The sequence below is a fragment of the Hippoglossus hippoglossus genome, chromosome 5 (assembly GCF_009819705.1).
Source record: "Hippoglossus hippoglossus isolate fHipHip1 chromosome 5, fHipHip1.pri, whole genome shotgun sequence".
Taxonomy (NCBI): Eukaryota; Metazoa; Chordata; class Actinopteri; order Pleuronectiformes; family Pleuronectidae; genus Hippoglossus; species Hippoglossus hippoglossus.
Window position 1 is genome coordinate 4,539,447 of NC_047155.1, and position 23,494 is coordinate 4,562,940.

Genomic DNA, 23,494 nt, shown 5'->3' on the forward strand with positions numbered 1-23,494 from the left:
ATGTTAAAGCTTCCAACATCTAAATCCCCTCCACATCCCACCACTTGGTAAAAACAGTACGTGTTAATAAATGATAAAAGCAATGCAGTTGATAATTGTTTGATTATTATCACATATTTATCCACATCTGTGTCAGTTGACAATTATATGTAAATACAGAAATGTCACCGATATGTTAGAGGTCATTTAGAAAATACAGTCTCAATGACACAGAGGGAACTGAGCAGTTGAGTTATAACGCTGTAAAATGATCTGCGAATCTCGGTCACTATTCTTTAAGAACCAGATTCAAGAGATCTAATATGTTGATATCGTGGGTTTCTGGTAGAAAGATATCAGCCATCATACAGTCCCGTTACCTCAGCCAAGGAGACTATGTTTCCCCCCCCCCTCTGTTGTTTGACAGCAGGATTATGCAAAAGCCACCAAATGGATTCCATGAAACTAAATGGAAGGATGCGACAGGGACCAAGAAAGAATCCATGATCATTTCATGCAGATTCGGACAATGGAGCGGATCCAGGATTTTTTTTAATCACTTTGTTTTTTTATGATTGTGACACTTTCACCATTTCCCAGAGACTAATTCGTGGATCTGTCGTGTTTAGAGGATTTATCTATGTGGTGGTGGATCCTGATGGTGGCGGCTGATCGTGGACTATGATTAACAACAAGACTGCTTGATATACAATACGCCTGCTCACATATTCCACCATTACCATAACAATAACTCCTCAATTCCTTTGGCATTGCTCCTCCCTTCATCTCTATCAGACATTTTCTAATGTGACAGTGACACACTTCTCCATCATGTTAAAAACTGTTTCGATGTTGTAAATGCTTTTATTTTGATAACGTTCTCAGTTATACGCAGCATCTATTGTACTTCTGTCCGTCCTGGGAGAACATGTGGATCTCTTTCCCCCTTTTAATACATACAAATAAAATTGGATTGATTATTTATTTGTTTATTCATTGATTCATTTATATGTGTGCAATTTGGCACGGCTTGATTGATTTCAGTGCCATTCCAGATACTGGATTTCTTTTAAACAATAAATAAGATATCAGTAAAGGGCTAAACAAATCTAGTAACTGTCAGGCTCCGTTTCATATTTATTTATTTATATTTATTCCTTCACTGGGCATTGATCAACAGAAGAGACTTTTGACTTTTGAGAATAATTTCCCACACGCAGGTTGTGGTATGAAAAACAAGTTTCTTTACGCCTCTTTAGAAATTCAGAATAAACGATGAAACAGAGATTCTGCTCTGAAACACCATCTGTAACACTAATGTTTTTTTCCACAAGCACCTGGGATTAATCCTCAAAATACAGCAGAGTAAATCTCAAAATAGCAGATGCAGCTCAGGTATTTTGAGCAGTCGCAGCAGGAGAAGAACAGGTGTAATTAATATCAGCGATGGCAACGCTCTGTTTACGGGAAAGTGTGCCAGTAAACCAGCACACCTAAATGGAACGCAGCCATTACAAATGTAATGAGTTGCACCTGTGTGGTCTGCTGCAGGAAAGGTTGGCTGTTTGTGGGATGAAGAGAGAAACGATGTGTAAGTGAGAGGACTCAGCTGGATGACGGTCATTTGACATGTTTTTCTACTTTAATAAACTCTAGAGTTAAACTAAACAGGACGCTTCATCCTGACAGCAGTGATGTCCTGTATTAAACATGCAGAGCTGGACTCAGTGTACAGACAGTGTAAATAAATCACTCGACACGGAGATTTCTCTTCCAAACTCCATCTTTTTTCAGTCGTTACACAACTATTGTGAAGTAAACACACGTTCAACAATATGAACGTCCGAGTGCGTCGTTGTCTCATATTTTAATGAGCAGCTCTTCACCACGTTTACAGGTGTAGCCTTTCAGAACAGAGACTGTATATAAAGATGGAGCACGACAGCTTTATCTTCAGAGTTAAGTCTTGACAATACTTTTGTCAAACACAAAGGTTTGCTGTTGAAGAAAAGTTGAATTCCTCTTACACGTGACAAGAAAAAACTCAGGAGGGTAAAGGATCAGATGAGGTTTTCATCAAGCGTTCGTTCTTACCCAGACAGGAAGCTGCCGAGGCTGCTCAGGTCACCGGCATCCATCACCACGTTCAGATCACTGATCGTCCTCTCAGACCTCTGACCCTGCTGCGGAGCAAACACATCATCATCATCATCATCATCCTACCTCAGGTACAAGAAGAAAAGTCCCTGTAGCAAGTGTGCTGACCAGGATATCACTGATATTTAACCCTCGTCCAGTCTTCTCAAACTTGTGGACACCACTGTATTGCTACCAGCGGATCGGAACCTTCCTTCTTTAAAAGTCAACAAAGACATGAAGTTGTTTGTTCATTTGTTTCTATCATAGTTGTGCTGGTGGGTGTATTTTTAATCAACCATATCCCAACACCAGCTTCATTTGTATCACACAGACATGAGGTCGAAATCATTTTGCACATCTTCCTAAGAGGAAATGGAACAAGCACATATTCCTTCAAACATCCACGTCCATGTCAAGACGAAAGCGATTCCGTATTTGAGGAGCCATAAATCTTAAATGTGATTGGTTTTGAATGGGTTTGAACACTGAACACGTTTTTTAGGTTACTGGCAACTGTACTAGCCAACATTGTTGCAACACAAAAAACAACTATTAATCAGATTATAATAAAAGGTCAACACGAGTGTGTGTGTGTTTACAGAATGACTCCGTTTCTAAATTACAGCACCAAATAATGAATGTCTTGATCAAAACAAGTTGAAACTTCAGAAGAAAAACTCTGATTTTAATGGCACTTCTTGAGCCAGACGCAGAAGAGGGATTCAATGAAACCAGCTGTTGTGGTAAAGAGTCGATAGACAATGAAAACCAGAAGACCGCTGGACCTACAAGAAGGAGGTTCACAGATGAGAGTAATACTGAATTTCCCTACAATAAAACTACAATTAGTGTTCACTACACATGTGCAGCGCTGGCACATTTCAAGGGTCAAACCTGATCTTGTTCAAAATGTGCTTCTAACTCACCAGAAGGCTGAACACTGAACCTGTACAGAAAGAAAGTGTCCAGAGCACTAAGTATATACAAAAAAACTTTAATATAACTTTTTAATATTCTTTCATCAAATGGTTCCTGATTCAAATCATGATTTTGACATTTGTTTCCAACTTAATGAGTTCTTCCTTGGGCACCTTTCCCTCCAAAAGATTTTATGGAAAAACATCTGTTGAGCATAATCAATAAAAAATGTTTAACGGTCGAATTTATAAATTACTCTGATTGGAACTCTCTTTTATGGAGAGTGATTGGAAAATAAAAAAAGCCCCTAAAAGTCGACCTTTATTTTGAAGAGATGATCTAAACCTGAGGACTTTTTGTTGCTGGCGGCACCAACACGACTTCACCTGATATCACTGACATGATGCACGACTGATACCTGACATTTCCTCTGCTCTCTGAATGAGACATGACCTGATACTGGAGTGTTTTGCGAGTCTGAAAAATTCTGAACTGTGCAAGTGAAGCCTCGTCAGTGAACCTGTGTCACCCTCTGCTGGCTGAATACAGCATCAACACTGAGGTACAGTCCACTGAAGTGTGTCCCTCAGTGTGTCACATGTTACCAGAAGCATTTTCCACAGTGTTAAAGAAAAGAAACAGCACCATTGATCATTGTTTGGCCAAAAGCCTTGAATGTCACCCAGTAGAGTGCAAACCTCTGCCAAGGCCCAACAGTCTCCTTAAATTCAATCAAGCTGCACCAAATTTCAAACACTTATGGATATCAGTCCCCTAAATGAGGGAGATCAATGCATGATTCACTGGGAAAACTGGGGAAATGTTGCAAATGCCCTATTTCACACTGTTAAAGAAAGTGAAACATGTAATGGGTTCTTCCTGGACTCATATCATATCCCTTCGCCAAGTTTGGTGCTGATCCATTGAGTTGGCTTCGCATAATCTAGTTTACAAACAAACAAACAAACAAACAAACAAACGGACAGGGTTTGAAAATATAGACTCCTTGGCAGAGTTAAAAACAAACTCACCCTGAAGTCAGAGAGCTGGAACTCAACCTGGAAGACCAGTTCAGAGCAGTGTCCTGATACAGAGAGCTGCTGGACCAACTTCCTGCTACCTACACACACACACACACACACACACACACACACACACACACACACACACACACACACACACACACATCACACCATTTTAAGTATTATTACATCACGAGGGACCCAATGAAAGGTGACCTGTATTTGCTTGCAATTAAAAAAGCAATAATTGAGGTTTGCCTATGATGACAACAATCATATACTGTACATTAGTATAATAACTAAATTATTTTAATCTCCTGGTTATTCTCCTTCACTGATTGATCATTTTAATTTGTAGTGTCAGAAAACGGTGAAGGCTGTGGATTCAGACAGCTCCTCTCTTACTGCTCTGCAGCGTCTTTGTGGTGCAGCTGTTCAGACTGATGCCGTTCATCTGTGTCTGCCGCTTAAGGTCCTCCTCCAGTTCCTCCACCTCCTCCTTTAGCCTGGACTCCACCTCCTCCTTCGATCCCACCTGTTTCTGTCCGCACACATACGACCTGTGGAGATGAATGAAAGTATTTGTTTTTACCTCTCCCCGCCAGAGGTCTCTGGGCAGCAACTTACTTGCTTCTAAATGAAATATGAGGCGACATTCTGATTAATTAGTTCATTGCCTGTTACGCCCAAATTACTTGCATGATTAATTAGGAGACTGAGCACATCCCTTTGAACTCAGCGACCTTTTTTTAACCTACTTGACGATGTGCTTAAATCTAAAATGTGTGACTTTTACTGGCAAGGTTGTTTACGTGAAGTTGCTACAGGTTGAAAAATAAAGAAACTGAAACTCACAGTGCATCCTGCATTTGCCCTCTGAAGTTGAACGTCATGTCCTTGAGGTTCTGCAGTTCTGCCACTTCAGCCCGGAGTCGATCAATCTCAGCCTCCAGCACTTCCACCTCCTCCATGTTCTCCTCGCACATGTTCTCCTCCATCTGGAGGTACATAAAACCAATTAAAGTCATTAAAAAGTCACGTGGAGATCTTCAGTGAGTGGAATGTTCAGCATTAAAGAAGTCACACCAATGATTACACAATACAAAAACACAAACTATGCTACTATATGTGCAGGAAGGGACAGGTTGCTATGTGAGATTGGTTTAAAGTCTTGCTAATTGGTACTTATGGTAGTTAGATGTATTTTTAAGTATTTTTTGAAGACAATCGAATATGTGACTTACACAAACGCGATGTGGAAAATACAACTGACTTCATTGAAAGTATTCACATCTTGTGTAGTGCTGGTAAACTTTGGAAAATGAAAGCACACGCATACATTTCCTATTGGATTTTTCATTAGATAAAAAAAGGGAGGTGAAAATTCAAGAATTAAAAAAATATTTGTTGGGAAAACCATATCAGACATAAGTTTTTAATATGATGTTATGATTATTCGCCAGGAAGGGATCTGTACAGCTGAAAACTCAAAGACACGTGATGGAATATTAATGCCAATTAAAAATATAACGTGAATATGGGACCAATTAACAAAGAAAAGTTAGGAGACATTTTAATTGGTTGCCCTTTGTGCTGTGTCTCTAGTTAAAACAGCTTCTACTTCCATTAAGACATATTCATATTCACAGAAACACATTATCATCAATAGTTAAATAACAAAGGTTCATTACACATCGATATATTAACCTGTGTGTGTTAATTTGTGTAAAAACAAAATGGAGTCATGACTCTTACTCTCTAAAAGGTTAAATAACAACGTAAAGACCAAACTCATCAGTGAAAGTCACATTAGTGTCTCTACTGTATGATGACCGTCTACAGTCTGTGTAAATGAAGCTCACCGGTCCGTCTCCGCTGTCACGTGCACTCACTTCAATTAAAGTCCCTTCAAACTTCTCGGCCCACTTATTTAAACACGAGTTACTCTGTTGAATCAGATTAATAATCACTTTGAAGCTGAGGACAGTTTCTTCGTTTTCTGACGAACCAAAACAGTTTGGAGCCTCGCGCCCTGCGGACGATACCACTTTCCATGAACCGGAGGGGGGAAACATATCATTTAATGAAGATCGGTAATTAACTGTGCACCTCATTGTAGATACAATTACTGAGAGTTGTCTTATATGTTTGTTTTAAACGTAAATATATTAGTTTATTGCTTTTAATAGACAATACACAAATGTACGTCATACATGGAAATGATGAGAGTCCCCTCTGTGGTTTCAGCTTGATGAACCATCAGGAAGTTATTTGTTTCTTGTTGATGTTAATTAGCGGTGAACAGTTAATAACATCTTCTCTCAACATTAGCTTATATAAACTTTATTTCTTTATTTTTTAAATACATGATGTTTTATTTCATTTCCCTCTAATTGTAATTACACCACACCGGAACGTTTCAGGGGCTGCGGGAACAAGCACGGAAGGGAAAGTCGACGGGAACAGCCCCGGACCGAGTTGACGGTAACACCAGCTGGACACATGTGAGGTAAACATTTGATTCTTTTTTTGTCTGTCGATAATATTTGTTGATATTAGTTCGTGACGACACAGTCCGCTCCGCTATGAGCACGTGGAGTTCCAGGTGTCGTGGCGCAGGGAGCGTGGCGGTGGTGTGAAGTCTCCCCCTGGTGAAGTCAGCATGCTGGGTGGAATCTGCCTCATTCAGCTCCATGGTTCTTCTGGAGGCTGCAGGAGTTGATCTGTATTGTGTTATATAGTTCAGAAACACTAAACTACTAAAAGTAACTAAAGAGTTTCCTTTCAGCATGATCCCTGGAACAGTTCATCAATCAACTTAATTGATTAAGTCACAAAACATTTCTACATGGCCTAGCTTTGAGTTTATTAGAAACCGGGTCTATGTGTGTCTGCTGTTTTGAAACTGAACTTGGAGTTTGTGTGTCCCTAAGTATTGCTATGTTTCTTTTGGAAAAACATATACACACTCTGTTTGAATAACAATGGTTTAGACAGGATGTGAACTTCAACACGACTTAGGTTAGTTTACAGGGAAACTTGTCTGCAGCTTTACCACGGGCAGAAATAAAAGTATCGTCGGCAAACATTAGGAAAACACATTTTCCAAAAACAGAAGGCAGATCATTAATGTATATACTGAACAGGATTGGGCCAAATGGAGAGCCCTGGGGGATACCACTTGAATCAAGCAAGGGGGTGCGATTTATAATTATCGATTTTGGTTATATGGGTACGTGATGAGGAGTAATACAGGTGCAGCAGGACCAGGCTGATTCAGTGCTGCTGCGGCGTTGTGCACAGCACAGAATTAAAACTGACAATTAATGAATTATTTAACATTGTAATTGTACATTTCTAGTTGATTAACTTACCACTGATTGATCAAACCTAACTCGGACTGCAAAGGTTCAAGCCTTATGGTTCTTCAAACCCTGCTCCCATCTACTGCTTGATTAAGGGATGGAATGATGGTAGGTGGCTGATGCTGGTGTTTATTGTTGTGCAGTGACCGCGTCGTCGTGGATACGGAGCAATGCAGCGGCTGTACATCGGTGGGTTGAGCCACACAATCACTCAGAAGGATCTGAAGGATCGGTTTGGGAAGTTTGGAGACGTGCAGGATGTTGAGCTACGGACCAGGAGAGACGATGATGGTGAGAAATTCACTGGGCACTGAAATTCACCGCTATTTAATCTGTTAATATAAATTATAAGATCCTAAACTCAGTTCAGATAACTACACAATTCATCCCAGTTATTATGGTCGGTATAACAGGAGATTTGTTTGTTGGATAGCATGTTATCTGTAGTTGAGAAGCACCTGCTCAACAGCAATTTTATTAAAGCACGAAATTAAATTCACATCATAGTTTTAAGTTATTTGAATTTTAAATCTTAGGCATCAAAACTCACTGTTCAATCAAACCCAGTGTTGATTGTTTGATTATAATCCAACTGCTGCATGTGTCCTGACTGATGTTGTTCTCCTGCAGGAGTTCCTTACAAAACCTTCAGCTACATGAACATCAACATTTCAGAAGCTGACCTGAAGAGATGTGAGTGAATAACAGAACCTCAAAGATCAGTTTCCCTTGTTTCTCCTGAGTATCAGTATCTTGAAACAAAATTAAATCATGCGTAATACTCTAGAAAATACTCAAACACAAGTATTTGTGTTGGAAACAACAGAAATGTTGACATTCCTTTGTTTGTTGAAGTAAATGTGGTTTTGTGTTGTTAAGAACATCAGAGCTTGGGTCACCACATCAGTATGTGATCAGTGTGTTTCCTCCTCAGGTCTGACGGTGCTGAACAAATCCAAATGGAAAGGAGGAACTCTGCAGATTGAAAATGCCAAGGAGAGTGTCCTGCACAGGTAAAGCCAGGTTCATCTCACCATGAAAGTCTTTGGACTTGACTATGAGCCGAGAGGAAGATGAAATAAACTAATCTGCTAATTATTACTTATTGATCAATCTATAAATTTAGCTGTAAAGAGTCCGAGGTTTGTCGATAATTTTAAATGTCAGTCATAGCTCCTCAGCCTCCAACAGGAAATCTTCAAATGTTTGGATTTGTCCAAAAGTTATTCAGTTTATAGCGAAATCAAACAGAGTTAATCCTCAAATTAGAGAAGCTGTAGCCGGAGTGGTTGAGATTTAGAACTTTTGTGTTTCAGACTGACTCAGGAGCGTCAGGAGGCGGAGGAGCAGCGCCTCCAGCCGCCTGCACCTGAAGACAAGAGGCAGAAGCTGCTCGACTCCCTGAGCAAAGCCGGCGTGGACAACTTCCACATGAACGCTGCAGTGCCAGGGACCGAAGTCCCGGGACACAAGGTCAGGTCATCAACCGCTTCCTGTTTCTATCAGGACCCCAGGGAGAGAGAGAGAGACTATAAGACAGGACATCTATAGTGTAGCTGAGAACGAATATATATAAATACATCTTTTATAACACATTTTGTCCGCTGTATCCTATGAGTCGATGTCATTGATGTCTGGTCTGGCTCAGGTTAAACCCTTTAAAAAAACAAATGCATACAGAGAATGAATGCCATATAACTTTTATCATCTAGTTTGACAGTCAGAACTGAAAACGAACACAAATATATAAATCTAGGAATACACAACAATTAGGTTGATTCTCTTTCTGTCTGTCGTGGGGCTGTATTATATCTTTTTTTTGTGTGTTAAATTACGTCTTTATCCTCAGCCTTACCCAGGCCACTACATGTTCAAATGGTTTCAACAGTCCCCTGGTGTTGACTGTCCTCTGGCTGCTCTGCTTTCAGGACTGGGTGGTCAGTAAGTTTGGACGAGTCCTCCCCATCCTGCAGCTCAGGTGTCAGAAAGGCAGCAAAGCTCGAACCCTGAACTACGACCCGTCCAAATACAGCCACAACATCCGCAAGCTGGACCGAGGCGAAGATGACCAGCACACCCCCGTCACCCAGCTCACCTGGGAGGTACAGGGAGGGGACGATGACATCAGCAAAAAGAGGCGGGGCGAGTTCCCTCCATATGTGCCACCAAAACCCAAAAAGAGTCGGAAAAGCGTGACCAACTCCTGTAATGCAGTGAGCACAGCCAGGTAACAATGTGTTCTGCTACTTAGAGTCTGTCCTAGAAGTTCCACTGGTTTGGTATTTAGTTTGAAATGTTTTAGGACTTTTATGTGTCACTTGATTCATTCTTCATGATGTGTCACTCTGCTCGCATTAAATTTCTCCTTCCTGTTGTTTCCTCTCAGATTAGAGCCGACTGTTCATTCCGTCCATGTCCCCGAGCCCGAGCCTGAGCCTGAGCCTGAGCCTGAACCTGAACCTGAGCCTGAACCTGAACCTTTCAGCAACGGATTTCCACTCCCAACCAACCAAAGACCGGCTCCGAGGAAGTTGGTACCTTTCAGCGGCTACGATGTGGATTCGGACGACGAAATCCGCATGCTGGTGGCCGATCAGAACACCTCCCATGGTGCACTGAGGCAGGAAGTGGAGGATGATAAACTGGAAGTGGTTGGATTAGACTACCTGGTGAAGTCGGGACGTTCCTGTGAGTTTTCATCTTTCTGTGTGGAGTTTGCTTGTTCTCCCGTTTCTAAGATATTTACCGGGGATTTAACCGGGGGGCTGGCCAGAAGAGTTCAGGTGTCTAGATTTCTGACACTGACCTCTCAAATATTATTTCTGTGCTGGCATGCAAGGCCACAAAAATAATAGTAACTAATTAAGAAGGAACTGTGCAAATATCAAGTGATCCAGTTTTTCTCTCTGATTCCAGGTAGGCCAGATGCCAAAGACGAAGATGACTATGATTCTGCTGACACAGATGAACTCTTTGCATCCAGGAAACCTCCTCCTGCTCCTCTTCCTCCTCCAGCTCCATCGCAGGAGAAACAGACCCAGCCCGCTGCAGAAAACCGCTCAGGGAACAACACGGATAAGAAGAAAAAGGCGAAGAAGAAAAGTAAAGCTGGAGCAGAAGAGGAGGAGAAGGAGGAGGATTCAGCAGATGCTGAAGATCACATAACTTCTGCCCCTTCTCAGAAAAAAAGCAGCAACCAGCGTAAGAAGTTGGTGGTTCTCCCTGTTGTGAAGTCCTCTTCCTCGGAGGAGGAGGAGGAGGAGGAGGAGGAGGAGGAGGATGATGATGATGATGATGATGATGATGATTATGAAGCCATGTTTTCTAACGTCACCCATCTGGAGATCTCCATGGCTGATCTACAGAGGCTAGCTGAAGAAGCCAAGCAGACCTCTGAGACTACAGCTCCCAGCATCCCTAGCGGCAGCCCCGAAAAAGAAACTAACCTCATATCTGGCGTCACAAAACAACCCGCACCCAAGAAAGGCACCATGCCAGAAGAGATCCTCGCCTCCATCATGCGGGGCTACTGCAGCGATGACGACAAGAAGAAGAAGAAAGGGATGCTGCCCACCTTCCAGGGAACAAAAACATTGTACAAGGGATTAGAAACAAACGACTGCCAGAAGAGACAGAGAGAGGAGCAGCAAGCGGAGAGAACAGGAAGTGTGGTCAAAAAACACAAGCTGCACTCAGAAGCTCCTCAAGTGGACCAGAAAGCAGCTGAAAGCAAAACCAGTAAAAGTTTGACCAAAGGAAAACACAAAAAGACAGAGAGCAGTGAGGAGGAAGAGGAGGAGGAGGAAGAGGAGGAAGAGGAAGAGGAGGAGGTGGAGGTCGTGAAGGTCGTGAAGAACAAGGCTGCTACTAAAGTTCCAAATAAATCTGCTGTTAATACTGAGAAACCGGAGACAAGTCCCTCCTCCAGCAGCGATGACGATGAGGAGGAAGAGGAGCAGAGGATGAAGACCAGTCGGGCTGTTCCGTCAGCCAAAGCTACAGCAAAGACTTCACCTTCATCCTCCAGCTCCTCCGCTGAGGAAGACGAGGACGAACAAGAGATTGTCTCTGCCAAAGGTGTTGGGAAAACAGCAACTCCCCCTGTTCCTCACAGCGAGTCGTCCTCCTCCTCTTCCTCCTCCTCCAGCGACGAGGAGGAAGAGAAAGTGCAGGTTCCCTCCCGGGTGACGTTAGGAGCCAAGGAGGAAGAGGAGCAGCAGAGGAAGGCCAACACGAGGAGACTCGCTGCCATCCAGCAGAGAATGAAGGAGACCGAAGAACACAAGAAGCTCATACAGGGAGCTCTCTCCAACGTGGTGAGTGTGTGTGTGTGTGTGTGATGTTGTTAGAACAATTAGTAGAATAGTAGACTTGCTAAATGTTGTTTGTTCTCTTTGACTATTTGACAATGATAAACTGGTTAATTAAAGTAAGAAAATGATTCACCTTGGAAACAGATTGATTTATTTGAAGAAGAAAAAAACTATTGAATGTGGACTAGTATGATGTATTAAACAATTATGATTGGTCGGCTCTCGTGTGTGAGGAGCTCAGTCTAATCAGAGAATTCTGTGGGTGCACTGCTTACACATCTTTAAATCATCTGCAATTGGGGGCTGAGGAAAACAAGCTTAACATTGATGTGGAAGACCTGTAAACAATCAATTTAATATTTTCACATTACCTTATTCTCCATCAGGATACTCCAAAACCAGGAGCAGGAAAACATATTGTCTTTGGCTCTGATGATGATGAGGATGATAGTGATGAAGATGTGCAGCAGACAACCTCAGATGTCACAATGTCAAAAAAGAAGACCCTGTTCAAGGACAGCCAATCAGAGGACGAGACCACGGATGATGAGGCATCAGCCAATGAGAAGAACAAAACCAAAGAGAAGGTGAGAGAACCTGCTCAGATGATGTTTAGTTCAAATGTACCTGTGAATTTATTTCAATCAATTATTTATTTATCATTTATCACCTAATACAAACATTTAGTCTGAAAATTGTGGCAACCTCATAGTTTCGTGTGTGTGTGTGTGTGTGTGTGTGTGTGTGTGTGTATTTAGGTGCGTCTGAAGCAGTCAGGCCCTCAGCTGTTTGGCGGCAGTGATGATGATGAAGAGGGTGGTGATGAAGAGCAGGATGGCAGCAGGTTTGACGTCAGACCTGAGTTTGAAGGTCGAGCCGGTCAGAAGGTGAGAAGACAAGTTCACATGATGCTGCGCTGTATGTTCCCTTTTACAGGCTCTCTTATTCTTTTATAATTTAATATCTATGTGTCCTGTTCATAGTCCAGACACATCATCTCCTCAGGAGAACAGACAGGGCTCAGATATTTTGTAAAACTGAATGAAATTAGATGTGTAAATAAAGAGAAAAGAAAATCGCCAAAGATCACAATAAAGAGATTTATCCTCTGGAGAAAATAAATATCTGATCCAGACTTCAAAGCAATCCAAACATTATTATAAGATAATGTAACGAATATGATTCTGATGTTGGTTTGTGGCTTGTTTGTGTGTGTGTCCAGCTGATGAAGCTACAGTCTCACTTCGGGGCAGACGAGCGATTCCGAATGGATTCTCGCTTCCTGGATGAAGACGAGGGCAAAGACGAAGAGCCAGGTGAGGGTATATGTCCGGTGGTGGTGCAAATTATAGAAACATTTGAGTCCAGTTATCTGTTGCCTTTTCTATTGTTTATAACTCCTTCCACTAATATGAAACCTGTCAGCATCTATTATACTATTTATTTACATAAATAAAGTGACTGTTTATGATTCAGAGAGGAAGATGACAGAGGATGATGGGGCTCTGGAGGAGGAGAGGAAGAAGAACCTGTCCATCATGCAGAGCGTCCTCGGCAGCAGCCAACAAACCTGCAGCAGCAAGACTGCCGGCAAAGCCAAGACCTTCAGGTCTGACACACACACACACACACAGTGTCTGGTCCCACCACCACTTCTGAACTGGCACTTTGTGTTCCATCAGGTTACGTTCAATAGATGAATGAATAAATTAAAATGTGTGTTTGCAGAGACGTGTCAGCGCTGCACTATGACCCCAGCAGAGAGGAACATGCTGCGTTTGAGACCAAACCAGATGAAAACAAAGAGAGGTACGAACATGGAAACTATGAATTATGATTATTAAGATGTATTGGATTGGTATAGCACCAATGCTAATTCCATTAATAAAGACTTTATTTGGATACATTTGTCAAAAAAATATATATTTTATATATTTGTGGTAGTACTTGCAGTTCTGACTTTCAGTTAAGTCAATTTAATCCATATGATGAAATGTCAAAAAAGTGAAGGTGTTAGAATTCTTTGCAAGCTACTTTAGAGAACAGGATGGGACCCAGGATTGAGCCTTGTGGCACACCACATATCAATGTGCAAAGAGTTATATCTCAATGTATTGTTGCTGCAGTTCAGTTGAAAGTCCTCGTATAGAAAACCACCAAAGTACTCATTCAATTAGAATGTACACTCAACTGCATCATGTTGAGTAAGACTGTCTTTTGATCTGCTGTCTCCACAGCAAGTCGGCCAGGAGGAAGAAGAGGGAAGAGGCTCAGAAGCTTCCGGAGGTTTCTAAAGACATTTATTATGACGTGTCTGGAGACCTGAAGGCCGTGTTTGGTTCGACAAAGGATGACATCACTGAAGAAGAAGTAGAAGAAGATGATGAAGAAGAAGAAGAAGAAGAAGAAGAGAAGACAACCTGGGACCAAGAAGAGGTAGAGGAAAAAAGAGGGAAAGAAGAGGAGCCGACTCCGGTGACGTCTCTCGTCTCTGCTGATGCAGAAAAAGAGGAGTCTGGATTTAAATTCTCCTTCTTTGGAGACGATGCAGAAACAGAAATTAAAGAGACGGGTAAGTTGAATCTCAAATATTTACCTCAGACTGTCTTAGAGGAAATATTTGTTTTACGAACACTTTGTAATCTGTCACTCTCTAACCAGCAGAGTACAAGGTGGAGATTATCGAGGCTCCAAAGGTGTCATGGCAACAAGACCCACGTTTCCGAGACAGCAGCTCAGAGGAGGAAGATGAGGATCAGGAGGAAGTTGAGGAGCAGATCATTGCTACACCTAAAACCACAGAGTGAGAATAATTGAGAACAAATCCTGTCAAATTCCCTGCACACAAGTTCCATACTTTATTGCAGAACAGCAGATCGACTCTATAATTCATGTTTGTTCAAATCGAGCCTCGTCTGAATGTGTTTGTGTTGCTGTCAACAGAGCAGAGACTCCTGCAAAGACCGGTCTCCTCTTCTTCTTCTACCCTGAGGACAGCAGATTGGCAGGTGAGGGGGACAATTCAAATACAGATGGTTTATTATTCAAGCTCCATCAGGGACCTCTGCACTTTATACTGTGTATACTTTATTACTCTAGATTTGATCATATAGAGTTCTTGAAGCAAAGTGTTTTTAAAAAGTGTTTTTTCTTTAATTCAGCAGCAGGTTAAATTTCCGTGTATATTTAAAATGTTTGTTTGAGAACAATATGACTTCCTGAAATGTTATGTTGATGTCTCACCCCTCCTCTCCACCTCCATCAGAGGGCCCGAGGTTATTCTGTCGTCCCTCTCAGCTGGAGGAGCAGATGGAGCAGTGGGAAGAGCGGAGGACCACACTCAGACAGGTACACATCAGGAAACCTCACATATTTGTTAATAATATAACTTCAACATTGAAGCAGTACTTCCACAAAACAGATTTTTTATTAACAGAAGCCAGAATTATTGTAGACTAAACTTGCAAACAACCTGAATTTGTGATTTCTACATTATTATGTCCGCAGGAGTATCGCAAGAAACACAAGGACGCCCGCAGAAAGCTGAAGGTCTCCCTGAAAAGCTGAGGATGATGGGAAGTCTGTTTCACTTTGAATACCCTGGTCTGGACGTTACAGTTAGCAGATTTATTTCCTCTCGTTTGATTTGTTGTCATAGACTGATTTTAACAGTCAACAGGAGAGAGAACAAACAGCAGCTGAAGACGCAGACTTGAAGCAAAACATCGAGATCATCAGAATATAAAATGTGTTTTTTTTATTCTATTAAATCCTCAGAGATCTTTTGTAATCAGAGCCTCCTGTTGTTCTTGTTAGTTTCCTGAATGACAGGCAGCAGCAGAAACAGAGGATCTAACGAATAGAGATTGAATTTAATAATAAAATGAATATCAAAAGGTCGGACAACATTTCTGCATCATTTTATCTTTGACTGTTGTCTCAGGATTCAGGGTGGAAGTTATTTTTTGGCCTATAATCAATTTATTCTCAGTTTGATCCTCCAAACATCTCATGTCTCGTATCTCTGGGCCTGAAACTGAAGGATGTCATTAGATTGTTGTGATTTGATGGTGACTCATTTGGGTTTTTGCATCATCACAGTAGTTTTGATGAGATGATTCAGTGTCACTTTGTGGTTTAAAATAAAGTGAAATGATATTTTGTATATTTGGAAATAAAGCTTTGTGTTTGTGAGAATACACTCGGTGTCCTGTTAATTAGATCCACCTCAATGAGTCTAAATACAATAAATCATAAAGATTATAATGTTCAGTTTCAAGGAGGTGTTGGTTCAACTTTATTCATTTTGGAGGCAGCAGTTTGTCCATTCATCGACGAATCATCGCAGCTCTGGTCTGTGTCCTCATCAAACTGGTGGGGAAATGTTATAAACTTATTTCTGTATAACTAAATATGAATGACAGATTCTTTGTTTATATAAAGTCTTGTTTTACTGCATCAATGATGTTTTCCTCTGCAGTGAATCATACAGTATAATGAACAATAGAGTCCACACATTTACTTTTGATGTCACTGATCATTTATTTCAACCTTATATTTTCACCTTGTTTGTTTGTTTGTAAGCAAATTTAACTACCGGATGGATTACCAAGAAATATGGTGCAGATCTGGATCAGAGGTGGAAGAATTGATGGGGAAATAAATCAGACATATTTAGGAGACTGATATCTGAGTGTGTGCAGCTGTTTGGATTTAAGAGGACTCAGGTCTGAGGTATTAGAAATGCTCTGGTTTGCAATGAAAATTTGCTCTTTGAGATTCTGTATTTATAGCATATATATATACTTAACTTAAATATGTATTTGTTTTCATATAAACTATTAATGGTTTCTGCCACACGTTTTTATTTTTAACGTTTTTATCTTTTTATTATTTTGTATTTGTAATATTTACTAAACTAAACTAGATTTAAACTTCTGAAGCATCTTTCGTGTTTAAAAGGAAAAAGTTTCCCTTCCGGTTTTGATTTATGTTGAAGTTTACAGCCGGAAGCTGAGTGTTGATGTTGATGCTGATGAAGAACACGTGAAGAGGAAGAGGAGCCTCAGACTCAGAAGTTTCATCAGGACCAACACGTCCATGGAGGCTCTTCATCTCAGGACCCCTGCAGCAGCTCATGTCTGAGGAAGACGCAGCGAACTCGGACCAGTTGCTTCTCGACCGTCGGTAAAGATGTTCCCGGTTTTCTTTCTGCTGCTCCTCTTTGTCCAGAGCGCGGAGCTCCGTCACCTCCACCCGGAGTCTCACCCGGGGCTGGAGGCGCAGCGGGCGGAGGGCGCAGGGACGGAGGAGTCCTCCCCGGAGAGGACGTCTGCACCCCGGGTTGAGAGTTTGAGAGATGCCGACCTGAAGCGAGTCGCCCGCGGGGCTAAAGACGGGGGCTCCGGGAAAAGAGACCCGCACCCCCCGAGTGGTATCGGGCAACCGCGGCGGTACGACGACCCGAGCGGCTTCTTCACCACACCGCGGACCGACCGGCGCAGCACCGCCCCGCCGGGCAACCTGTCCTCCGGGTCCGGGCTCCTCAACCCGCTGCTCCCGGTCTCGGACGGCGCGTACTGGGCGTACGCCATCATGCTGCTGGCTCTCGTGCTGTTCGCCACGGGCATCGTGGGGAATCTCGCGCTCATGTGCATCGTTTGGCACAACTTCTACCTGAAGAGCGCGTGGAACTGCGTCCTGGCCGGAATGGCCCTCTGCGACTTCCTCGTTCTCTTCTTCTGTCTTCCGGTGGTCGTGTTCCACGAGCTCACACTCAAGAGGTTGCTAGGAGACCTGTCCTGTCGGCTCGTGCCCTACCTGGAGGTGAGAAGGTCATACAGGTGTTCTTGTTCTTCTTCTACTTGTACTACTACTTCTACTTGTACTTCTTGTACTTCTTCTACTTCTATCATCTAGGTGTTCTTCTACTTCTTCTCCTTCTTCTACTCCTTCTTACTGCTTCTTCTTCGTCTTCTTCTACTTCTTCTTTGGTCCATTGGCGAGTGGCGACCAACGTCAAGGTGCAGCTCCTCCATCCACTGGATCTGCCTCCTCTTCCCGGCTCAGTCTGCTCGGTTCATACTCGACATTTGAGAGCTGTCATGTTTCCTGAGTGACAGGTGTTCACAGGTGCTCACTTCATAGAGAGCAGGTGAAAGGTCATGGGTGGATTACTGATGGGGGGGGCCTTGAGCCACAGTTGGAAGTGACTGTGAACAACTTTTTGAAAGTCAGTCAAAATAAAATAATAAAGATCCATAATGACTACAAAGAGGCTCAAAATGCCTACACAATGATGCTAAAATTATCCATAAAACAAAGTGACACCACCGATACCAGGATTATCCATAAAGTCAACTACTTCAAGAGTATTTGCCATCGACTCCACAAAATACAATAAACAACCCTAATGAGCTTCAAAGAATCAAAACGAATTCACAGGGACGCTAAAATGATCCATAAAATACTACTACTTACAGCAAAGTGACCCCACTGATCCACAGAATACTCAAAACAAATTCGCTGCTCAAAACACCAATAAAGACGATGAACAAAATACTCAAAACAACAGTTACAACCCTCAGGGACACAACGCGACTTCAGAGAGATGTTACAATGATCCATAAAAAAGCATTTGAAGTTATAGTGAGAAATGCTCATCACAGTTTCCAGATTAACTAGTCTTCAGATTATTTATTCATCACACCTGCAGGACAAAACCAGAATATAGTTCATTTACAGTGATATTAAAATCACCACTTCTCACTTCGGAGAGACTCGAACGAGAGACTGGACCAGAACTCTGATATTAATCTGCAGCTGTGAGACGGAAAAAGAAATCCAACACGTTAAAACAAACAAGTTCTTCTGATGATCAACAGCCTGGTTTCACACTGTCACTGTTGTTTTCACACCCACCACGATGGACTCATTTTGAAGTTTAATAAACAGACGTGACGGGTCTGTGGTGAAAGGGCTGATTGTGTCTCGATGCTCCTCACACTCTGAGTCTTTACTTAGAACAGACGAGCTGTTATGGGCACTTCACCCGTCTGTTGTGATCAGGAGGGGCCGGGGGGGGGGGGGGCGACCACCGTGAAGCGACTCTTCTTCTCCAGCTCAGAGACAAACAGGGAAACACAGAAATGTAGTAAACAGCAGCTGGGCTGTTTATTTACAGCTGCAGAGTTTTCAACGCGACAAAGAAAGATGCAGAATTCTGTTCAGCTGCTGAACTAGAAGACATCTGACTGAAAATGGGTAAAAAAAAAAAAACTTGAGAGTTTATACATCACGTTTTATAACATACACATAATTAAGGTTATTTTTAAAACTCAGCAGGATGTAGTATTTCTTATTGTTTCTATTATATAGCTTAATTGATTAATCTGCCAATTATGTTTTCAATTAAGCAATTAACTGTCAATAAAATGTCAACAAATCAACTAATCGATAAATTAATTATAATGAAACAATTTGCACAACAAAAAATAACAGTTAACAAAAATCCTGCACAATGATTACTGTGCACACACATTTCCAAAACATCTAAAGTTCATTGAATGCATTTAAAGAGCTGAGAGCATCGGCCATCGTCCCACAACAAATTAGCCTCCGGGGGCAACGGCCAATATTTTGGGCCTTTTGGTGAACCCAGTGTGTGTCCGGGCCAAGGCTCGGTCTTTTGTTCACCGTCCCACTAGTTTCCTGAGACACGAGAGTCCAACGTTTCTCCGAACAAAACACAAACCACGATACTTTTTGTACGTGTTTTAGGTCCAGATGACACTTTGGCTAATCTCTACTAACGGCTTTCTCTATATGAATGACGATAAATTAAAATGCTGATAGCTGATGTGTGTGTTCCGACTCTTCTCTCCACACGGTTTACATGCGGCCAACCAACGCCGGCTCAAACGTGGTTGGTCAAACTAGAAATGGAAACCAGAAGCTTCCAGCCACAAAACCATGCCCCTTAACAGCAGATTCTGTAAATCCGACCGTCAGTGTATTTCCTGTGAGACTAATTTGTAATAACAGCTTGTATTAAACAGCCTTTAACGAGCCCAGGTTGCCGGCCCCCTCTCTTCTTCTGTCGCTTCACCTATTTTCATGCTAATGAATGAATCTATTTCTTTGCTAGCGTGTTGTAAAAGGCTCTTCAGCAGTTTGAATTGAACAGTTTAAAGCGGGTCAGGCTGCCAGCTGCCACTGGGCCACTCTGTTAGTTTGTCTATTCTCATGCTAATTGGAGCTCGGTGTTAATTATCTTGAGCTGTGTTTTAACTGTTTGGAGTCATTAAGCTCTCACAGAAGGAGGACAAGTCTCTGGTTTTGGCCAAAATCAGCAGCGTTAATGTGCACGAGGCGTCAATAAACTGTCCCTGAGACCTGGTACAACATAATTACTCTGTGTTCTCTCTGTGACTCCTGGTGTTTCCTCGTAGCCGAATTCAAAAGGTTAAATAAAGCTGGGGTTTTTTTTCCAGCCAGGCTCTCACTGGTGTAATTGTGACTGATTCTCTTTCACAACAAGACTGAGGAAAGTCTCTAACTTGGGGTTCGAGCAGCAGGACGTCCTCTGTGCTCCGTGTTGATCTGTGACGTCTTGTTCTGCTTCATGAATCTGTACCGTGCACGAGGAAAACCTGAAGAGCGAAGTAGCTCTGCAATGCTAAAAAACGTCATATTGATTTATACTATATATCTAAAAACGGTAATAGGTCATATAAGCAGAGGTTATTTGAATTTTTAATGCCAGAGTTCCCACTAATAGCAAAAATATTTTAACTTCCACATTTCCATAGTTTCACTAGTGGCTTTATTCATTCTTAATAAATAATAACCTCCACCAAGTCATTATCTTCCGTTTATACACCATCTCTATCATTTCTCTGTCAGGTGACGTCTCTCGGTGTGGCAACGTTCAGCCTCTGCGCTCTGAGCATTGATCGGTTCCACGCTGCCACCGGCCCCGGGCCCCTGCAGTCGCCGAAAGTGGAGCCCTGCCAGTCCATCCTCTCCAAGCTGGCCGTCATCTGGGTGGGCTCCATGGTGCTGGCTGCCCCCGAGCTGCTTCTGTGGCAACTCCTCCAGGAAACTGTCAGCCTGCCAACGCTCCCCACTGACCTGCTGCAGAGCCAGCCGGCAGGCTCGCTGATGGCGGCGTTCAGAGGCCGAACAGATGCGTTCAAAGTGGATATCTGTGTTCGGGAGCCGTCTGCGGAGCTCCCAGAGGGCATCTACTCTCTGGTGCTGACGTACCACGAGGCCCGTATGTGGTGGATCTTCGGGTGCTACCTCTGTCTGCCGCTGCTCTTCACTCTGGCCTGCGACCTGGTGACCAGGCAAGTGTTGGCCCAGCGTCTGCTACAGAGACCTGAGGGCAACAAGGCGCCCGGCAGGTGCTCCTCCTCCTCCTCTTCGTCTTGCTCCTCCACAAAGAAAAAGCCGCACGTGAGGCAGCAGCGGCTGCGCTCCACTGTGATGGCGCTCACCATCTTGTACATCACATGCAACCTGCCAGAGAGCATCTGTAACATCACCCTGGCGTACATCTCCATCCCAGAGTCCGCTGTGCTCCCGGCTGTTGTTCTGCCAGCGCTCAGCTTGATCGGACAGTTCCTGTTGTTCGTGCGATGCTCTGCGACGCCGGTGTTGTTGCTGTGCCTGTGTCGATCCCTGGGCCAGGCCTTCATGGACTGCTGCTGCTGCTGCTGTGAAGAGTGCCTCCCCGACGGCAGCTCCTCTTCATCCTCTTCAGCGTCGGCCACTGCCACCTCCATCCTCTCCTCGCCCACTTCACCCTCTCCATCGTCCCTGTGTCCGTCCAGCAAAGAGGACGCGATGAAGGGCCTGTTGGGGACAGAACCGGCCGTCTGTGACCGGGCTAAAGACTCTTCAGCAGCTATGGGGACGCCGTGCTGAGACTGAACTGCCACACGTGGAACTTTAAAGGATCGTTTAGGTTTATTAAAACTTTGTTCTTATTTGTAGTTTGGTGCATCACGTGTGTCAGTAATAACAACATGGCCGTCAGGAGATAAATAGCTGAGATCGTCACTAAAAAGAAGTCGGACATGTCAAGTGTAATAAAATGTCAGTTGATCAGATTGGAAACGAGATAAAAGTGAACTCAGATTACACTATAAGGCCAAAAGTACCATTGGTTAATGTAGAGGAACTTGAGAGGCCGACACTACTGCAGTGTAAAGACTCAAGACGATAGATGGACCAGCTAACGTAACCAAACCTGTCATTTCAGAAGTTATGTCCAAACCCAACCCGGACCTCCCAGGCTGGTGTTGGGTGTCCACTCTCTAAACCAAACCTCTTTTTGAAGACACAGCTCATTTGATCACTGATGAAACAGCAACTAGAGTGAGAAGAGTCATATTTTAGTGAAATGCTGATCTGAGTCAGATTATCTGATGAAATAAAGATAATATGGGTTATTTTCTCTCCTCTCAGACATAATGTTCTTGCTGCTGATTCATATGATGCACAAAACGACCTAAATAAAACCCAAGCTGTGATAAACTGGAATAATCTTTTAGTCTCAGTCTGTATGAACTCCTGGAGCAGAGACTAGAGTTAGATTTAAAAGGTTAGATGGATTTTATCCTGTTATTAAAGGACTCAGTAGTTTAGCAGTTTTTTTAAGCTACATTTTACATGTTGTAGTTATTAATAATTGTCTAACACTCATTCAGGATGTTAGTGTTACCTGCTCTGAGCACTGTGAGAGAAACACTGGATAGTTTTTATATTTTAGAACGATGTTTAACTGAAGATGAAGACCTACTGAGACTGTGTCCATATACTCTGCTGTTTGTTTTGACTGTATTTTGCTGTGCACACGTGGCTCATGTATGATCCACTTACGTGTTTCATGTGAGTCGTACGTCGCAGCTCCAGATGTGTGAAACACATGTGGTTAAGATACTGAAATGTTTTCTGTGCCGACGGCAGCTTAAAAAACCTGGTGAGAGATCGATCATGAAGAATCATGAAAGTGTGAAGTGTTTTTTACTTTTATTATGTTTCATTGTGTGTTTCAGTAAAATTTAGATTTTCGTTACCTGTGTGATCATTAATGTCTGGTTTACACTTTATTAACTGATACTAACTTAATGGAAGCTCTGTGATTGTTTACTTTTATTCCACAGATAACTGCAATAGAAACTTTTCCACCTTTTACAATCCAAGAGATGAAGCTGTGAAAGTGCCTTTATTATTTATTATTTAAAATACTAATTTATGGGTTTATAATAATAAAAAATGTGCAGGGCCAATACAAAGAGGAGAAAACCAAAGGCTTCCTGTTGGTGGATCGTCGTATTTGATCCTAAACAGTAGTTTTATTCAGTGAACGTGTGAAAACACCTCGTGGGGATTCGTTCTATCTGGAGACAAACAGAGAGTTGGCTGCCGTCAGCCCTGATCTCCTCTGGAAGGAATGTTTCGCTGCTGCGCTCTCGACTCCCACTGGAGGAGAAAGCTGCTGTGACGCTCCTTTTTGTCATCGTTCAATTATTGAAGGTCACAGCTTCACAATCACAGTTGGCCTTTGAGTTTCTGCAGACTGAATGAACACAGTCGCTCTGTGACCGGTTGCTGGGGGGAGCAGACAAGAATTCCTCTCTTACCCAAATATTTTCAGACCTTTCTCTGACCTTTTTCTAGATTTTTATCAATTTAATCAAAACATTTGTGAACATTTCACAACTGTGAAAAAGTATTTCCACATAAATGT

The 23,494-nt window shown here is 42.6% G+C and overlaps 3 protein-coding genes across 7 annotated transcripts in view; 2 read left to right on the forward strand and 1 right to left on the reverse strand.

The window, feature by feature from the left end:
* cenpp (centromere protein P) overlaps positions 1-6,082 on the reverse strand; it is a 72,663-nt gene extending 66,581 nt beyond the window's left edge. Inside the window, exons 1-5 of one of the 2 annotated variants that reach the window (XM_034586525.1) lie at positions 5,921-6,082; positions 4,914-5,056; positions 4,464-4,618; positions 4,068-4,156; positions 2,074-2,159 (exon numbers count right to left, since the gene is read on the reverse strand). In XM_034586525.1, coding sequence (XP_034442416.1) covers positions 2,074-2,159; positions 4,068-4,156; positions 4,464-4,618; positions 4,914-5,056 — 473 coding nt within the window. In that variant the 5' untranslated portion in view covers positions 5,921-6,082. Of the gene's footprint in view, positions 1-2,073; positions 2,163-4,067; positions 4,157-4,463; positions 4,619-4,913; positions 5,057-5,920 lie in introns of both variants that reach the window. The other variant, XM_034586524.1, reaches the window with a different exon arrangement.
* Positions 6,083-6,448: 366 nt separating this feature from the next.
* nol8 (nucleolar protein 8) lies at positions 6,449-15,937 on the forward strand. Of its 4 annotated transcripts, none has more exons than XM_034585481.1 (18): positions 6,449-6,567; positions 7,567-7,714; positions 8,054-8,116; positions 8,358-8,436; positions 8,740-8,896; positions 9,352-9,650; positions 9,810-10,111; positions 10,340-11,739; positions 12,123-12,323; positions 12,495-12,623; positions 12,959-13,058; positions 13,213-13,345; positions 13,465-13,545; positions 13,974-14,308; positions 14,398-14,539; positions 14,680-14,744; positions 15,002-15,084; positions 15,244-15,937. In XM_034585481.1, exons 2-18 carry the CDS (start codon positions 7,594-7,596, stop codon positions 15,301-15,303), a joined length of 3,750 nt encoding a protein of 1,249 aa, XP_034441372.1. In that variant the 5' UTR covers positions 6,449-6,567; positions 7,567-7,593; the 3' UTR covers positions 15,304-15,937. The 4 variants fall into 4 exon arrangements, with proteins under 4 accessions (XP_034441372.1, XP_034441373.1, XP_034441374.1 ...); XM_034585482.1 differs by having other exon boundaries at positions 12,507-12,623; positions 14,395-14,539; XM_034585483.1 differs by having other exon boundaries at positions 12,507-12,623.
* A 746-nt stretch (positions 15,938-16,683) lies between these two features.
* Positions 16,684-22,284, forward strand: gpr37l1a (G protein-coupled receptor 37 like 1a). The gene is made up of 2 exons (XM_034585486.1): positions 16,684-17,562; positions 20,641-22,284. The coding sequence occupies exons 1-2, from the start codon at positions 16,930-16,932 to the stop codon at positions 21,664-21,666; spliced, it is 1,659 nt and encodes a 552-aa protein (XP_034441377.1). The 5' UTR covers positions 16,684-16,929; the 3' UTR covers positions 21,667-22,284.
* The last annotated feature ends 1,210 nt before the right edge of the window (positions 22,285-23,494 follow it).

Bases quoted from the DNA above. Each gene is read 5' to 3' on its own strand.
- nol8 (XM_034585481.1), top strand. From the start codon at position 7,594: ATGCAGCGGCTGTACATCGGTGGGTTGAGCCACACAATCACTCAGAAG. The intron at 10,112-10,339 runs GTGAGTTTTCAT...CTCTGATTCCAG, and splicing joins GGTGAAGTCGGGACGTTCCT to GTAGGCCAGATGCCAAAGAC. The intron at 13,346-13,464 runs GTCTGACACACA...GTGTGTTTGCAG, and splicing joins GGCAAAGCCAAGACCTTCAG to AGACGTGTCAGCGCTGCACT.
- gpr37l1a (XM_034585486.1), top strand. From the start codon at position 16,930: ATGTTCCCGGTTTTCTTTCTGCTGCTCCTCTTTGTCCAGAGCGCGGAG. The intron at 17,563-20,640 runs GTGAGAAGGTCA...TTTCTCTGTCAG, and splicing joins GGCTCGTGCCCTACCTGGAG to GTGACGTCTCTCGGTGTGGC.